This window comes from Leucopleurus acutus (genome assembly GCF_964270905.1).
Source record: "Leucopleurus acutus genome assembly, chromosome: 20".
Taxonomy (NCBI): domain Eukaryota; kingdom Metazoa; phylum Chordata; class Mammalia; order Artiodactyla; family Delphinidae; genus Leucopleurus; species Leucopleurus acutus.
Genome location: NC_139162.1, coordinates 50,229,474 through 50,243,470, shown reverse-complemented (window position 1 = coordinate 50,243,470; position 13,997 = coordinate 50,229,474). Strand labels below are relative to the sequence as shown.

Sequence of the window (13,997 nt, the reverse complement as noted above, 5' to 3'; positions counted from 1 at the left end):
ACCCTCCCCACACACAGGTTCACAGAATTATGTCACAATAACCCACACAGAATGAAAACATCACCAGACACACAACGTTACATAGACCTATATCACAAAGTGACATGGACACCCAGTCAGCCGGTGCACCCCCACCCCCTGAAGCGACCCCACAGATGAGTCAACACACAGAGCTCTGGTGCCTACCAAGGTGAGATCTTTATGGGGGTTTAGAGATCAGTGGGTTTCAGAGCCAGCATGGCTGGTCCAGTCCCTTCCCCTCCCCCAGCCCACACAGTTCCCTCCATAGAGGGCCTAGGTCACCCGCTGAGAGAGGGAGGGGTCAGACCCTTCCCCTCATAGCACCGATCTGGACAGGCCATCCCTTGACAAAACAGTGAGAAGTGCCTTCCATAAAGGGGGTGAATTGGGTTGAGAGAGGGAGGCCTTTTCCTGTGGGAGACCGAGAATAGCACCATCGTCGAAAGAAGGTTGGGGGAAGGGGACGGGGACACATAGGTGGTGGTGGAGTACTGAGGAGTCCTGGCCTCTCTCCCCACCCCATGATATGCAGATAGGGCTGTGCGTGTGCCTGTGCGGCTGGGGAAGTCACCTGGATTGTGAGGGAGCCCCAGGTTCCCCAGATACCTGGGGTTAAGTAATAGTAAGTACATATCTGAGGGCTGAGGTGGGGAGGGAGGGGGTTCTAGGACAGAGAACTTTTAGGGATATGAGACTGAGAATGGAAAGGCTTGAGCATGAAGTCCATTAGCTCAAGGACCTGGAGGGTAGGGATCTGGAATGGGAAGACTTAAGGCAGAGAGTAGTAATTAGAGCAAGTTGAGTTGGGCGGGAAGCCCAGAATAGAGTTAGGAGGGTGGGGTCTGGAGTGAGGGAGTCAGAGGTCTTAAGATTCAGAACTAGAGGAATCTACAGGGCAAGGTCCAGATTCTAAAAGCAGAAGCCTTTGGAGGCTGAGTTCTAGAGCCAAAAGAATTTGGATCTGAAATCAGAGGCACTTGGACGCTGTGAGGTCTAGAACCAGAGATACAGAGTAAGGACTAGAATTTGAAAAAGTCTGAAGACCAAGTTCTAGGACCAGAGGGATTTGGCAGTTGTAAGGTCTAGAATCAGGAATTTAAAGCTGTAAGGTCTAGAACCAGAAAAATTTATAAGGCAAGGTCTGTAATCAGAAGATGTTTGAAGGCTGAGTTCTAGATACGTGGTAGTTTGGAGTCATAAGATGTGGAATGAGGGGCAATTGGAGATTGTGAGGTCTAGAATCAAGGAAATTTATAGGACGAGGTCTGGAATCAGAAGACATTTGAAGCCCATTACTAGAACCAGAAGAAAGGGAGATCATCAGATCTGGAATCAGAGGGCCCTGGAAACTGCAAAGCGTAAAGGTTGTATAGTCCAGGACCAGTCAGTGGTAGCGATGATGAGGTCGAGAGCAAAAGAGAACTGGAACATTGTGTCTGGTTCTGAAAGGTCCAGACACGAAACCCATAAGGTCAAGACATGAAACCCATTTTACTTCTTTATGATGGGGGAAGCAAGTCTCAAGTGTAGAGTTGAAAAGGGATGAGCTGGGCATCATGAATCAAAATGACTGAGACATCACGAAGTCTAGATTTGGAACGAAATGCATTACAAATCAGGAAGACTAGAACCAATTCCAAGCTTGGGGATGTGGGGTTCCAAAATCAGAAGAAATCTGGTTGTAAGAGCTGGAATCAGCAGGAGTAGGAGCATGTGCCATTGAGAAGAAGGGAGACCTGTGGGGAGAGCTCTAGAACCAGAGGAAGGCGGAGAGTGAGCTCTAGAACCAGAGGAAGGCGGAGAGTGAGCTCTAGAACCAGAGGAAGGCGGAGAGTGAGCTCTAGAACCAGAGGAAGGCGGAGAGTGAGCTCTAGAACCAGAGGGTTCTGGTGGTCCTAGGCCTGAGGGAGTTGGAGGTTGTGAGGCCTAGAACCAGACAACTTTAGAAAGCGTGAAGTAGAAAGATAGAGTTGGAGATTGTGGGGTCCAGAAGGAGAAGACGGTGAGATCTGGAATCACAGCGGTTTGGAGGATGCAAGGTCTAAACCAGACCATGTTGGGTGTTGTGCAGCCTAGAACCAGAGAAGGCCAGGAGTGGCACAGTCTAGAACCAGAGTAGGTCGAAAGCTGTGTGGTCTAGAACCAGAAAGGGTTGGAGGTGGTATGGTCTGGAAGCAGAGGTCGGAAGCTACACCTGGGATAGGAAGACCACCTATGGAGTCGGGGTCCAGGTCAGGCAGGAGCCAGCAGAAGTCCAGAGCGGAGGGGTGGGCAGAGCTGGGTGGCCGCTTGGGAGGCTAAGGGCTCAATCAGGAGTCGCCGGGGGTGAGGTCTGGCCCAGAGGCCTGCCGTCCCCATTGACACCTGAGTTGGTGGGAAGATAAGGGTCCCACATTCTTGTGGACCCCAGGCAGTTCGTAGCGATGAAAAACATATCATGAAAGCAACAAAAATAAAAATAAGAATGAAAGAAAGATGGATGGAAAGCAAGGTGCTTCTGGTTATCAATACTCCCCCAAGCCCAGAAACGCAGACCTGAGCCCCAAACTCCCCCACCCCTAATTACCGAAAATAAAGCCAAGAGAATTGGAGAAAAGGATGAGGTAACCGGTACTGAGAACCCCAAGGGAAGTCCTGAGAGAAGCAGGAGGGGGCCAGGGACCCCCTCCCAGAGGTCACTGAGCTGAGACCACCCCGGAGCACCCCCAGACAGTGGGGGTGGGGCAGAGGGGTGGGGACTGAGGTAGGCCTGAGGCGGGCGGGGGTCACCGAGAGGAGAGAGGGAGCCCCTCTCCCGGCACCTCCATCCTGTGCATTGGCTGCCGGCTTGGAGTATGATTGACGTCCTTTCTTGTGGGGGGAGAAGGGAGGTGGGAAGAGGACCTGGCTCAGTTGGCCTGGGCCAAGCCTGCCGCTGGCTGAAAGTGGCTCCTGGGCTGGGCGGTGTCCTCGTCCGGGTAGAGAGAGAGCAGGGAGGGGCCCAGGCCTGTGGGGGAAGATGGAAGGTAAACCAGTGGGGAGTTATCACCCCAACCCGTCTTCAGAGAGTTAAGAGCATGGCTGGTGAGGCAGGCATGCCCGGATTCAAATAGGACTGAAATCTTGGGCAAGCGCTGTTCTCTGAATCTCAGGTATCCTGATGTTAAGAAGCCTGGAGCCAGATGCCACCTGAGTTTGAATCCAGGCTCTGCTATTTACTTGCTGTATGAACTGGGACAGGTGACTTTACCTCTCTGTGCCTCAGTTACCTCATCTGTAAAATGGGCTAACAACAATACCTCCCCTGCCTCCCACAGGGCTGTCAGTGAGGAGTAAATGAGTGAATCCACGTAAGGCGCTTTGAACAGCGCCCAGTGAGCTGTGGTCATCTGGGAAACAGGGATACTTAGACCCTACTTCACTCATGAGAATTCACTCATTCAAAAAATATTTGTTGAGCACCTACTGTGTGCCAGGCACTGGGGACACGGTAGTGAACAGGATAAATGAAACTTCCTGCCCTCGTGGGGCTGACATTCCAGTGAGGGGCGCCAGCTGGATCATGTGCGTACGTAACAGACTGGGCACAAAGCTTGGCACAGAATGAGCTCCAGATAAACGTTAGCTCTTCAATTACAAATATGTACTGAGGCCTTGCTCTGTGCCCAGCCTCGCACACACGGTGAAGCACAATGACCGCAGGCCAGGCCCCTGCCCTGTGAGGAGCAGACAGACAGTAATCAAATAATGTTACAAATTCCCATGTGAACGTGGACTGTGATGAGTGTTTCAAACCATAGCTTGGGAAATGGGGGAAGGCTCTGTGGAAGGAGTCATATTTGATCTGAGATCTAAAGGATGTGGTAATTAGACAAAGAATGGAGGGAAAAGCATTCCAGGCAGAGGGATCAGCATATGCAAAGGCCCTGAGGCAGCCTCCTCAAGCAAGATGACTTCAAAGTCCTCACAATGCCCCACAGTGGCCCTGTGGAATCTGCTTCTCTCCTCTCTTCTCTGTGTTTTAGCCACACTGGCCTGATTTTTCCCCATAGAAGACAGATACACTCCCACCTCAGGACCTTTGCATTCGCTGTTCCCTCTGCCTGAGATGCTCTTCCCCCAGAAATTGTCACAACTCACTCCCTCACCTCCTTAAGGTCTTTGTTCAAATGGCACCTTCTCAGTGAGACCACCCCTAATCATACTGTTTAAAATGGAAATCCCCCCACCACAGAACTCCTTTCTCCTCTGCACACATTATTTTCCCAAGTAGCACTATTTTTCATCACGTGTACTCTTTATTGCATTTGTTTCTTTGTTCTGGACTGTCTCCCTCACTAGCATGTCAGCTCTATGAGGGCAGGGGTTTCCGTGTTTTGTTCCCAGTTTTGTCTTCAGCTCTTAGGACAGTGCCTGGCACTTACTGTGTGTTTAGTGAATATTTGTTACACACATGAAGGAAAGAATGAATTAAAGGATAGTGACTGTGGCTGAAACGGAGGAGTGCAGAGTGCAGAGTGCAGTCTGAGACGAGGCAACAGTCAGACCCCGCAGAGACTGGAGTCCAAGATGAGGGGCTTGATCTTTCTCTGAAGGGCGCTAGGGAGGCATAGAAGAGCTTTGAGCAGAGGAAGGCCAGGGTCAGATTCGTGCTTTGGAAAGCTCCCTCATGGCCAGTGCCTGCAGGTTTCAGGTGGAGCTATGGCTGTTCATAGTTGTGCTGGAAGATGATGAGAGCAACACAGGCAAAGCAGCTTGTCTCATACTCCGCAGCGTTGCGGGGGTGGGGTGGCCTGGGGCCAGCATCACCTTAAGGGCGACATTTCTTGAGCATTTATTGTGAAACAGGTCTCGTGCTAAGCTCTTCCTGGGCAGCATATCCACAAGTCCTCAAAACATCTCCTTAAAGTATGAACTCTTATACTGGGTGGGCCAAAAAGTTCGTTGGGGTTTTTCCTTACGGAAAATAGGCCCCCACTGACAAGAAGGGGGAAACCGAGACTCCAGAAGCAGAAACTATCTCCCAAAGCCACACAGCTGGGAATGACCAAGGGACAATCAGACACAGGCTTCGGGAGACCTAGACTCAGGCCCGGGCTCAGCTTCCACCTCAAGGGACAGCTTTGGCCAGCCCCTGCCTCCCTCAGGGCCTCTCTTTCCTCCCACAGTGTCCCTGAGAAGAGGGAGGGGCTGCCTGTTTCCACTAAGGTCATGTCCAGGCACAGACAGACCCCCCCACCAGCCTCAGAATCATCCCACCCTCTCTCAGCCATCTAAGGCACCTCCCACAGGAGATGGGGACCCAGAGCCTCTCTGTCTACCCAGGTTGCTACTCACCCAGGGGCTCATTCAGTTCTAGGAGGTGGGTGCTGGGATCCTGCTGGCTCCCTGGGGCTGGTCCTCCTGTCAGAAGGAAACTCTAGGGGACACAGACAAAGCCACCATCATCATCGCCATCATCATCACCATCATCATCATCATCATCATCATATCCAAGGAGGCAGGATGGGGCAGTGGTTACGGGCACTGTGGTGTTCAGTGGCTGCTTATTGGCTGTGTGAATTAGGGTGAGTCACTGTCCCAGATGTCCTCTGTGGGTCCCTCCAGAGCCTTGTTCTCCCCTTCTTCAGTGCCCCAGCAGGCTGACCTGTGCGTGTGGACTCCACCAACGTGCAACCTTGCTCTGTGTGTTCCTTTGAGGTTCACATGATGGGAGATACCAGCAGGTGGGAGGAGGAAGACAAGGGGTATTTGATCTTCTAGCTGCTTCCCTGCTGGGTCATCTTGGGTTGGCTGTGTCCCTCCATGGAAGGTTTCAGCTCTTGCGAGGTGGACCCTACTCTCTCCAGGATCCAGTGACCACCCCTCTGCCCTGTGCCTTCAGGCTAGGGATGGTGTTGCTAGCCCCAGGGTGATGCCTACACCTTTGCCAACAGTCCTGTTACTAAATTCTCCTCAACACCCCATTTGAACATGTTCTCTGTTTCCTGTCCAGTCTCTGACTGATAGAGTTGCTTAACCTCTTGTGTGTAAATGTGAATAATAATAATATTTCAAGAGTGGCTGTAGGGACTGAATAATCATGCAAGGCGCTTGGTGCAGTCTGCGTCTGGCACATGGTAGGCACTCAATAAATCAGAGCTGTTGATATTATCAACCACACTCTCATGTTCCAACAGCGCTGTTCAGGGCTTCCCTGGTGGTGCAGTGGTTGGGAGTCCGCCTGCCGATGCAGGGGACGCGGGTTCGTGCCCCGGTCCGGGAAGATCCCACATGCCGCGGAGCGGCTGGGCCCGTGAGCCGTGGCCGCTGAGCCTGCGGGTCCGGAGCCTGTGCTCCGCAACGGGAGAGGCCGCATCAGTGAGAGGCCCGTGTACCGCAAAAAAAAACACAAACAAACAAAAACCCAGCCCTGTTCAGAGTGAGGAGCCCGAGGTGCTGCTCTTGTCCGGTTGGTGTTTATACGCCCATTTATCAGTCGCCCACTAAGAGCAGCTAAGGGCCGTCTCATGCCAGTCCTATGAAATGTAACCATCTGCTACTTCCCAGATGAGGAGACTGAGGCTGAGAGGTGACGTCACCCACCCAGGGTCTCACAGTTACTGAGTGACGGACCTGGGACTCGAGCCCAAGCCAGTCTGACTCTAGTGTCTGTACTCTTAAAGCTACACTAATAATCAAAGGCCAAGGCCTGTGCTAGGTTTGGGAGGGAGTGTTCCGTGGGAGCAGAGAAGATTCCTAGAGATATTCACCCTTGTCATTTCTCCCCTTACCCTGCTTATTTTTTCTTCTTAGCACCTACCACCAACTTACATCTATTTGCAAAGCCCTTCCATACCTGTCGCCTGAACCAGCAGATCAAGGTCCTAGCCCTAGCTGGATGGCTGACCGTCCATTTGACCTTCAGCCAGGCCCTCCCTGCCTCTCTTGTTTTTCCATCTATAAAAACTAGGTTTAAGCCTGCTGGGTTCTGAGGGCCAGAGAATCCCACGAATCCCCACACATACCAGGCTGAGGGGAGGCAGCAGGAAGTTTTCGGGTTCTGGGCTGGGGGACCGTTTGGGGGGTCTCACTCCCAGCAGCTCCACCCCCTCTGCCTCGTCCTCTGCGCTCTGGGCCAGGGCCCTGGAGGAAGACAGGCAAGAATCTCAGAACCCCGCAAACCCGGGCAGGTGTGGGCACCAGTGTGAGCAGGTGATGAGCGTTCATTCACTCCCCCAAGCACCTATTTATTCCTTTAATCATACACCCACCAATCCATCCATTCATCCATCTGCCAGTCCATCTTCCCATTCATCTATCCAGTGATCCATCACCCACCCACCCACCCACCTGTACAACTACCATCCGTCTGTCCTTCCATCTGTCCGCCTATCTATCCACCCACTCATCCATCCATCCATCCATCCATCCATCCAACTACTACATTCACTAATTTTCTCCCTCTCTCACTTCACAACTCTTTATTAGGCACCCACTGTATAGCCAGCTCCAAACTGAAAGCCTTGGAAAATAATGAGATGTATCCATGAAAGCCTTATGAGGATAGTAACGAGACCACCCTGGAGACTAAATGGGCACATGCCTACAATCTGGAGAGCAAAAACTTGAGTATCAGTGGTGTAACATCTTTGGAAGGGGGACATGGATCCTCTGAAATTATACGCGAGATCATGTGTCTGTATGTGCATGTAAATCTTCTTGGGGAGGGTCCATGGCTTTCAACAGATATTCAAAGGTGTTAGGGGACTTAGTTCTAGACAGTTTCTCTGACACTGCGCCAATGTCCTCTGAACTATGACAAAAATTGTTACTAGGCCAGATAGAAACAAATTCCAAAGGAGAGGGCCGTGGTTGACTGGTGGGATTTGGATAAACAATGAGAACAGTGGAGGGCACTCCAGAAGGCAGGCACAGCCTAGGCAAAGATATAAAGTTTGAAACAAACATGACATGTGCTGGGGACACTGCGGGCCTGGCTGGAGCAGAGGTCAGGGTAGGAGGAATAACGAGGGATGAGGCTGAAGTAGGAGGCAGGAGAAAGATGGGGTCAGGGACCTTCTCTACACTTTTTTTTTTTTTTTTTTGCCACCCCACTGCTTACGGGATCTTAGTTCCCCGACCAGGGATTGAACCCACACCCTCAGCAGTCAAAGCGTGGAGTCCTAACCACTGGACCGCCAGGGAGTTCCCTCTACACTTCTTTATATCCCACCTCTACTGTGGCTCACCTCTTCCGAGCCCCAGCCATGGGGGAGGATGCTGAGGGGTCCCCTCTGGAGGGGCTGGAACAGCTCAGCCGGGGGTCACTCCCCCAGCGGGGCAGCAGGGAGGGCTCAGGGGTTGGGGGCGACATGCCGTGGAAGCTCCGTGCACGGGGCCGGGGAACAGCCCCTGGAGGTCTGTGGTAGGCCCTGGGTAGCTGCTCACTGGAGTTGAGCTGGAAGTCATCATCCATGGAGATGTAGGGGGCCAGCATCTCCAAGTCCAGAGCATCGACGTCCTGCGGAGGGCAGGAGGGAGTTAAGAGCATGAGCCTTGGCCTTGGGTGGACCCGGGCTAGAGTCCCAGCTCCACCACTTCTGAGTTGTGTGCCTGAGGTCAAGGGTCTGAGCCTCAGTTTCCTCATCTGTAAAATGGGTAGAAGGACTCTGTGGTAGCCAGTTGCCAAGATGGCCCCCAAGGATCCTCACCTCTTGGTATTCACACCCTAGGTTATTCCCCTACTATGGTGACTAGGGCTGACCTGGTAACAATAGGATACTGAGGAGATGATGGTGTGTGACTTCCAACATTAGGCTGTAACGAGACTGTGGCTTCCGTTGTTGCTGTGCTCTCTCTCTCTCAGGTCACTGGCTCTTGAGGGGAGCCCTCTGGAGAGGCCTACATGGCAAGAAACAGACCTCTTGCCAACAGCCAAGAGAGGGATCTCGGAAGTGGATATTCTAGTCCCAGTCAAGCCTTCAGATGACTGCAGCCCAGCGGAGGGACGCTGAGCAAGGGCCACCCAGCTAAGTGCTTCCCAAACCCCTGACCCTCGGAAAGTATGTGAAGTAATACACGCTTGTGTTAACCTTCGAAGCTTTACAGTAATTTGTTACCCAGAAATAGATAGCAAATAAGATTTTGATAAGGAGTGTGGGGTGTGGCTGTAACAAAAACCTAAAATGGGAGAGGGGCTTTTGCACCGGGCAGTGAGCAAGGGCTTGAGGACTTTGAAGGGCCCGTCAGAGGAGGCCTGGATTGCCTTGAACAAGGCATTAGTCAGAATTCGAACCATGAGGAGCCTGCCACCGAGGGCTTGAAGGCAAGTGGGGAACACGTTATCCGAAGCTGGAGGAGAGATTTTTGCTGGGAAGTGGCTGAAAGTTTTGCAACACTGTCACCTGCAGTTTTGTTGAAAGTAGAAAATGTAACTAGTAAGCTGGGTGATCCAGCTAAGGAGATTTCCAGCCAAAGTGTTGAAGGGGCTGCCTGATTTCTTCTTGCGTACTTGGAGTAAAAGGCAAAGGGAGAGAAAAGATAAAGGAAGAAATGTTAAACGGGAAGGAGCTGGGGCTTGAAGGGCTTGAAAATTCTCAACCTCCCTGTGCAGTGAAGAATTTTACCCAAGAAGAGGTTCGGCCTCTGTCCTGGCTCCTGGGAGGTGACATCTAAACCCTTGGAATTTCCCAAGTGATAGGTGTGTCTTGGCTACTCGTGATGGACCCCTTGGACCACACCTGATAGTTTATTCTGACAAGACAACTGAGGATGGGGACTCTCCATGCCAGAAAAGCCAACCATGGGATTTGAGGGCTGGGGCTTTGGGCCCCATGAAATCAGCCTGACCTCCAAGGAAAATGTGTGTGTGTGCTGGGGAAGGTGGAGATGGAGATGGAACTCAACTACATTGGCAATAACTCAATTGATCATGCCTACACAATGAAACCTCAATAAAAACTCTGGAGACCAAAGCTGGGGTGAGCTTCCGGGACTGGCAGTATTCCATATGCATGTTTCCACACATCAATGACAGGAGGGTAATACCATCCCTGGGGACCTGAGGGCTTTGAACTTGGGACTTTCCCAGTCCCAGATTCTACCCTATGAATTTCTTCCTTTGGCTATAATATTCTTTTGCTATAATAAGACTGTAATCATAAATACAGTGCTTTCCTTAGTTTTATGACTAGTTCTAGTAAATTATAAAACCTGAGGGAGCCCATGAGAGTCTCCGAATTTGCAGGCAGCTGCTCTGAAATGAGGGTAGCCCTGGGGACCCCCAAACTTGTGGCTGATGTCCGAAGTCTTGGGCAGACTTGAGAGTCTGGAGGATTTGCCCCTCACCTTGGGTTTGGCTGACTCTGGGAACCAGATAGCAAGTGATGCTCAAACTAAGAAATGGTTTCTGAGCAAAGAAGGGCACTCTTAGGAAAGCATGGTCTAAAGCTTAAGCCCAGGGTGTGTTTATAAAATTCCTTGTTAAGACCCCAGAAAGACAAAAGGTGGTGCCTAGAATATCCTCAGTCAGACAAAAGGTACTCTAGGGTTTAAGGATGTGCCTCATAGGTCTTCTCAATCAAACAATAGGGCTTCTATTAAACCTCAGGGCACTGTCACTCTGCCATCTCAACAGAAGCCCAAGGTAGAGAAGGGTTTCTCTCAGAGATGTGTGGGTATGGCTTTTGTCTAATGGAGTGAACTCCAAAGAGATTCATTTAAGACATACAATGTTTTTTGTTGTTTTTTTTTTTAAGAGAATTATATGAACAGAAGCATTGCCAGCTTGGCCTGAAAGGGACCGAGATGGTACAAAATGAAAAGAGACCTTCGGGCCATCAAAGTTCTAAAAGCAGGAAGCAGGTTACAAAAACCACTCCGTTGCAAATACATGTTACCTTTTTATGAAAAAGGAAGGATGACTCAGAGTGAATTGCCAGGAGCCCAGAGGGTGGAGCCAAGAACCACGGAGAAAAACTCCTGGGATGTTTTTGAGTCAGAATGGGTTCTGACCAAGGAACTTTTGATATTTGCCCAACTGGATTTCAAAACTGCTGTGGACCAGTGATACCTGTGTGCTCTCCTTTCCCCTATTTTTTGAATAGGAGTGTTTTTGGCAGTTATTCTATGCCTGTCCCATCACTGGATGTTGGGTACGTGGGTGGCAGACAACTTGTCTCTTTAGTTCACAGACCAACAGATTGAGAGGAACTGTATTTGAGGTGCTTTGCCACACCCAGACCTGACTGAGGTGACGAGATTCTGGACTTAAAGTTGATGCTGTAGTGGGAAGAGACTTTGGGGGACTTGGGAGGGGGTGAGTGAGTTTTGTGTGAAGGAGAGACATAAATCCCAATGACCCTGGCCTTTTGGTGTTCCCACTTGTTTGTGGCTGCCTTCCACATTGTACCAGGGTTGGTCTGTATGACCAATACAATACAGCAGAAGTGATGGTATGTCACTTCTGAGATTAGCTTATAAAAGACTGCATCTTCTGTCTTAGGTTCACTCTGTCTCTTGGATTACCTGCCTTGGGGGAAGCCAGCTGCCATGCTGTGAGGTTGCTTAGGCAGCCTCTATGCAGGCCCACATGGTGAGGAACTGAGGCCTCCAGCCAAAGCCAGTGAGGGACCAAGGCCTGCCAACAACCATGTGTGCGAGTTTGGAATTGAATCCTCTAGCCCCAGATGACTGTGGCCCTGACTGAGAGCTTGACTTCAACCTCATGACAGACTCAGAATAAACCATCCAGCTAAGCTGCTCCCAGATTCCTGATTCTCAGAAATTGTGTGACCTAATAAATGTTTGGGGTTTTTTTTTTAAGTTTTTTTTTTTTTGATGTGGACCATTTTTAAAGTCTTTATTGAATATGTAGCAATATTGCATCTGTTTTCTGTTTTGGCTTTTTGGCCCCGAGGCATGTGGGATCTTAGCCCCCCGACCAGGGATTGAACCTGCACCCCCTGCATTGGAAGGCGAAGTCTCAACCACTGGACTGCCAGGGAAGTCCCATAAATGTTTGTTTGAAGGTACTGAGTTTTGGGGTAATTTGTTACACAGTGATATATAGCTAATACATCCATGCCACTGTCATTTATCTCTCCAGACCATCAATCATCCAAACATTATCCATCTATCACCCATCCAACGGTCTATCTATCCAGCTACCCATCCAAACATACATCATCCATCCATCCGTCCATCCATCCATCCGTCCAAATACCTAAGCATTACCCATCCATCTCTCTACCATCATCCACCTAGTGAATTCAATGACCCATCTATCCATCCATCCACTCATCCCCTTAACCATTCCACCGTCCTTCTCTAAAACTTAGATATGTCACCCAGAACCCAGAGGTGAAGACCGTTCCTTCCATGCCAGCCCTTACCTGAGCTATATCTAGATCTGTCTCCACTGCCTCAAGGTCTTTCCCAGAGGCGAAGAGTTTGTGTGCATTCTCCACATCCACAAGTAGTTCATCTGGGAGATCAGCCTGTGGGGAGAGAGAATAAGAGACTTAAGGAAATCTTGAGCCTGGGAGATGTTAAGCAGTAAGGCAGTCTAAACATTTGACCTCAGGGGTAGAAGTGAGGGTCAAATGTCAGCCAGCTGGGACACCAAAGGGGTCAAATAGCAAATGTGAGTTTCTGCACCTGGGTGTTCAAAAGTCTGAGTGCCTGGGTATAATTTTTTTTATATATAAATTTATTTATTTAATTTTATTTATTTTTGGCTATGTTGGGTCTTCGTTGCTGCATGCAGGCTTTCTCTAGTTGCGGCGAGTGGGGGCTACACTTCATTGCGGTGCGCGGGCTTCTCATTGTGGTGGCTTCTCTTGTTGTGGAGCACGGGCTCTAGGCGTGCGGGCTTCAGTAGTTGCGGCACGTGGGCTCAGTAGCTGTGGTGCACGGGCTCTAGAGCACAGGCTCAGTAGTTGTGACACACGGGCTTAGCTACTCTGCGGCACGTGGGATCTTCCTGGACCAGGGCTCGAACCAGTGTCCCCTGCATTGGCAGGTGGACTCTTAACCACTGCACCACCAGGGAAGTCCCTCTGGGTGTAGATTGACAGAGCAAACATCAAAGGTTCGAAAGACCAAAGCCTGAGGCCAAGATATTCTGGCCCTCTGGGGTTAAATGTCTTGGAGTCTGGAGGAAAACAATGCCCGGTCCAGCTTCCCAAGGGTAAAGGGTGAGGTCAAAGGTCACAGTCTATTTCTCCAGTGGAGAGAAGATATTTGGGGGGGGGGGTCACAAAGGTGGGAATAAGGAAACTCAAGACCAGATAATATGGACCCCTGAGTGAAAGGTCAGACTATCTGGACTCTTAAGTGAAAACAGTAACCGTTATGGTCTCTTGAAGCCTTTCTAAGTGCTTCTCATGAATGATTTTGTTGAACCCTCACAATAACCAATGAGGTGGCTACTTGCTATTATCTGAATTTTACAGGTGAAGAAGCCGAGGCCCCACTTGTCCAGGGTAACACAGCTATAAATGGCAGAGTCAGGATTTGAATCCAGGTTTGTGCAGTTTAAGACATTAGACATTCTGGACTCTGAATTCAAACCTCAGAAAACCTGGATGCTTGGTCACAAGCAATGAGGGGGTCACCCACGCCAGTCCGAAACATCCTAGGTTTTGGTCCAGATAACAGTTGAAGAATCTGGAATCTAGGTCTTGAAGGAACCCCCGACTCCATCTCATCCCAGCCTTTCCACTACACGGATGGAGAAACTGAGGCCCAGAGAATAGCAAAGTTCAAGCCAAAGGCCAAAACAGCCTAGATCCTGAGGGCTGAAGTGGAGGGGACTGCTTACCGGAAGAGGACTTCGGGGGCGTCGTGGGGCTGGGGGTGCACTGGGGGTAGCGGCTACTGAAGTCCCATCCAGGATCGGTGCCAGGAGGCGACGGAGGTCAGGGCTACAGAAACGACGGGGGTCAGCGGCCAGGGCGGCCTCACTCAGGGCAGGGGGGTGCAGGAAGGCTAGGATCCGGGGACCAGAGGTGTCT

The 13,997-nt window shown here is 50.7% G+C and overlaps 1 protein-coding gene across 2 annotated transcripts in view; it reads right to left on the bottom strand.

Moving 5' to 3' along the window:
* Positions 1-2,909: 2,909 nt before the first annotated feature.
* HIF3A (hypoxia inducible factor 3 subunit alpha) overlaps positions 2,910-13,997 on the bottom strand; it is a gene marked incomplete at both ends in the record, with an annotated part of 28,731 nt that continues 17,643 nt past the window's right edge. For both annotated transcript variants that reach the window (XM_082862216.1, XM_082862215.1), the window contains 6 exons: positions 2,910-3,007; positions 5,338-5,419; positions 7,008-7,125; positions 8,232-8,503; positions 12,375-12,479; positions 13,805-13,995. In XM_082862216.1, coding sequence (XP_082718342.1) covers positions 2,910-3,007; positions 5,338-5,419; positions 7,008-7,125; positions 8,232-8,503; positions 12,375-12,479; positions 13,805-13,995 — 866 coding nt within the window. The remainder of the gene's footprint in view (positions 3,008-5,337; positions 5,420-7,007; positions 7,126-8,231; positions 8,504-12,374; positions 12,480-13,804; positions 13,996-13,997) is intronic.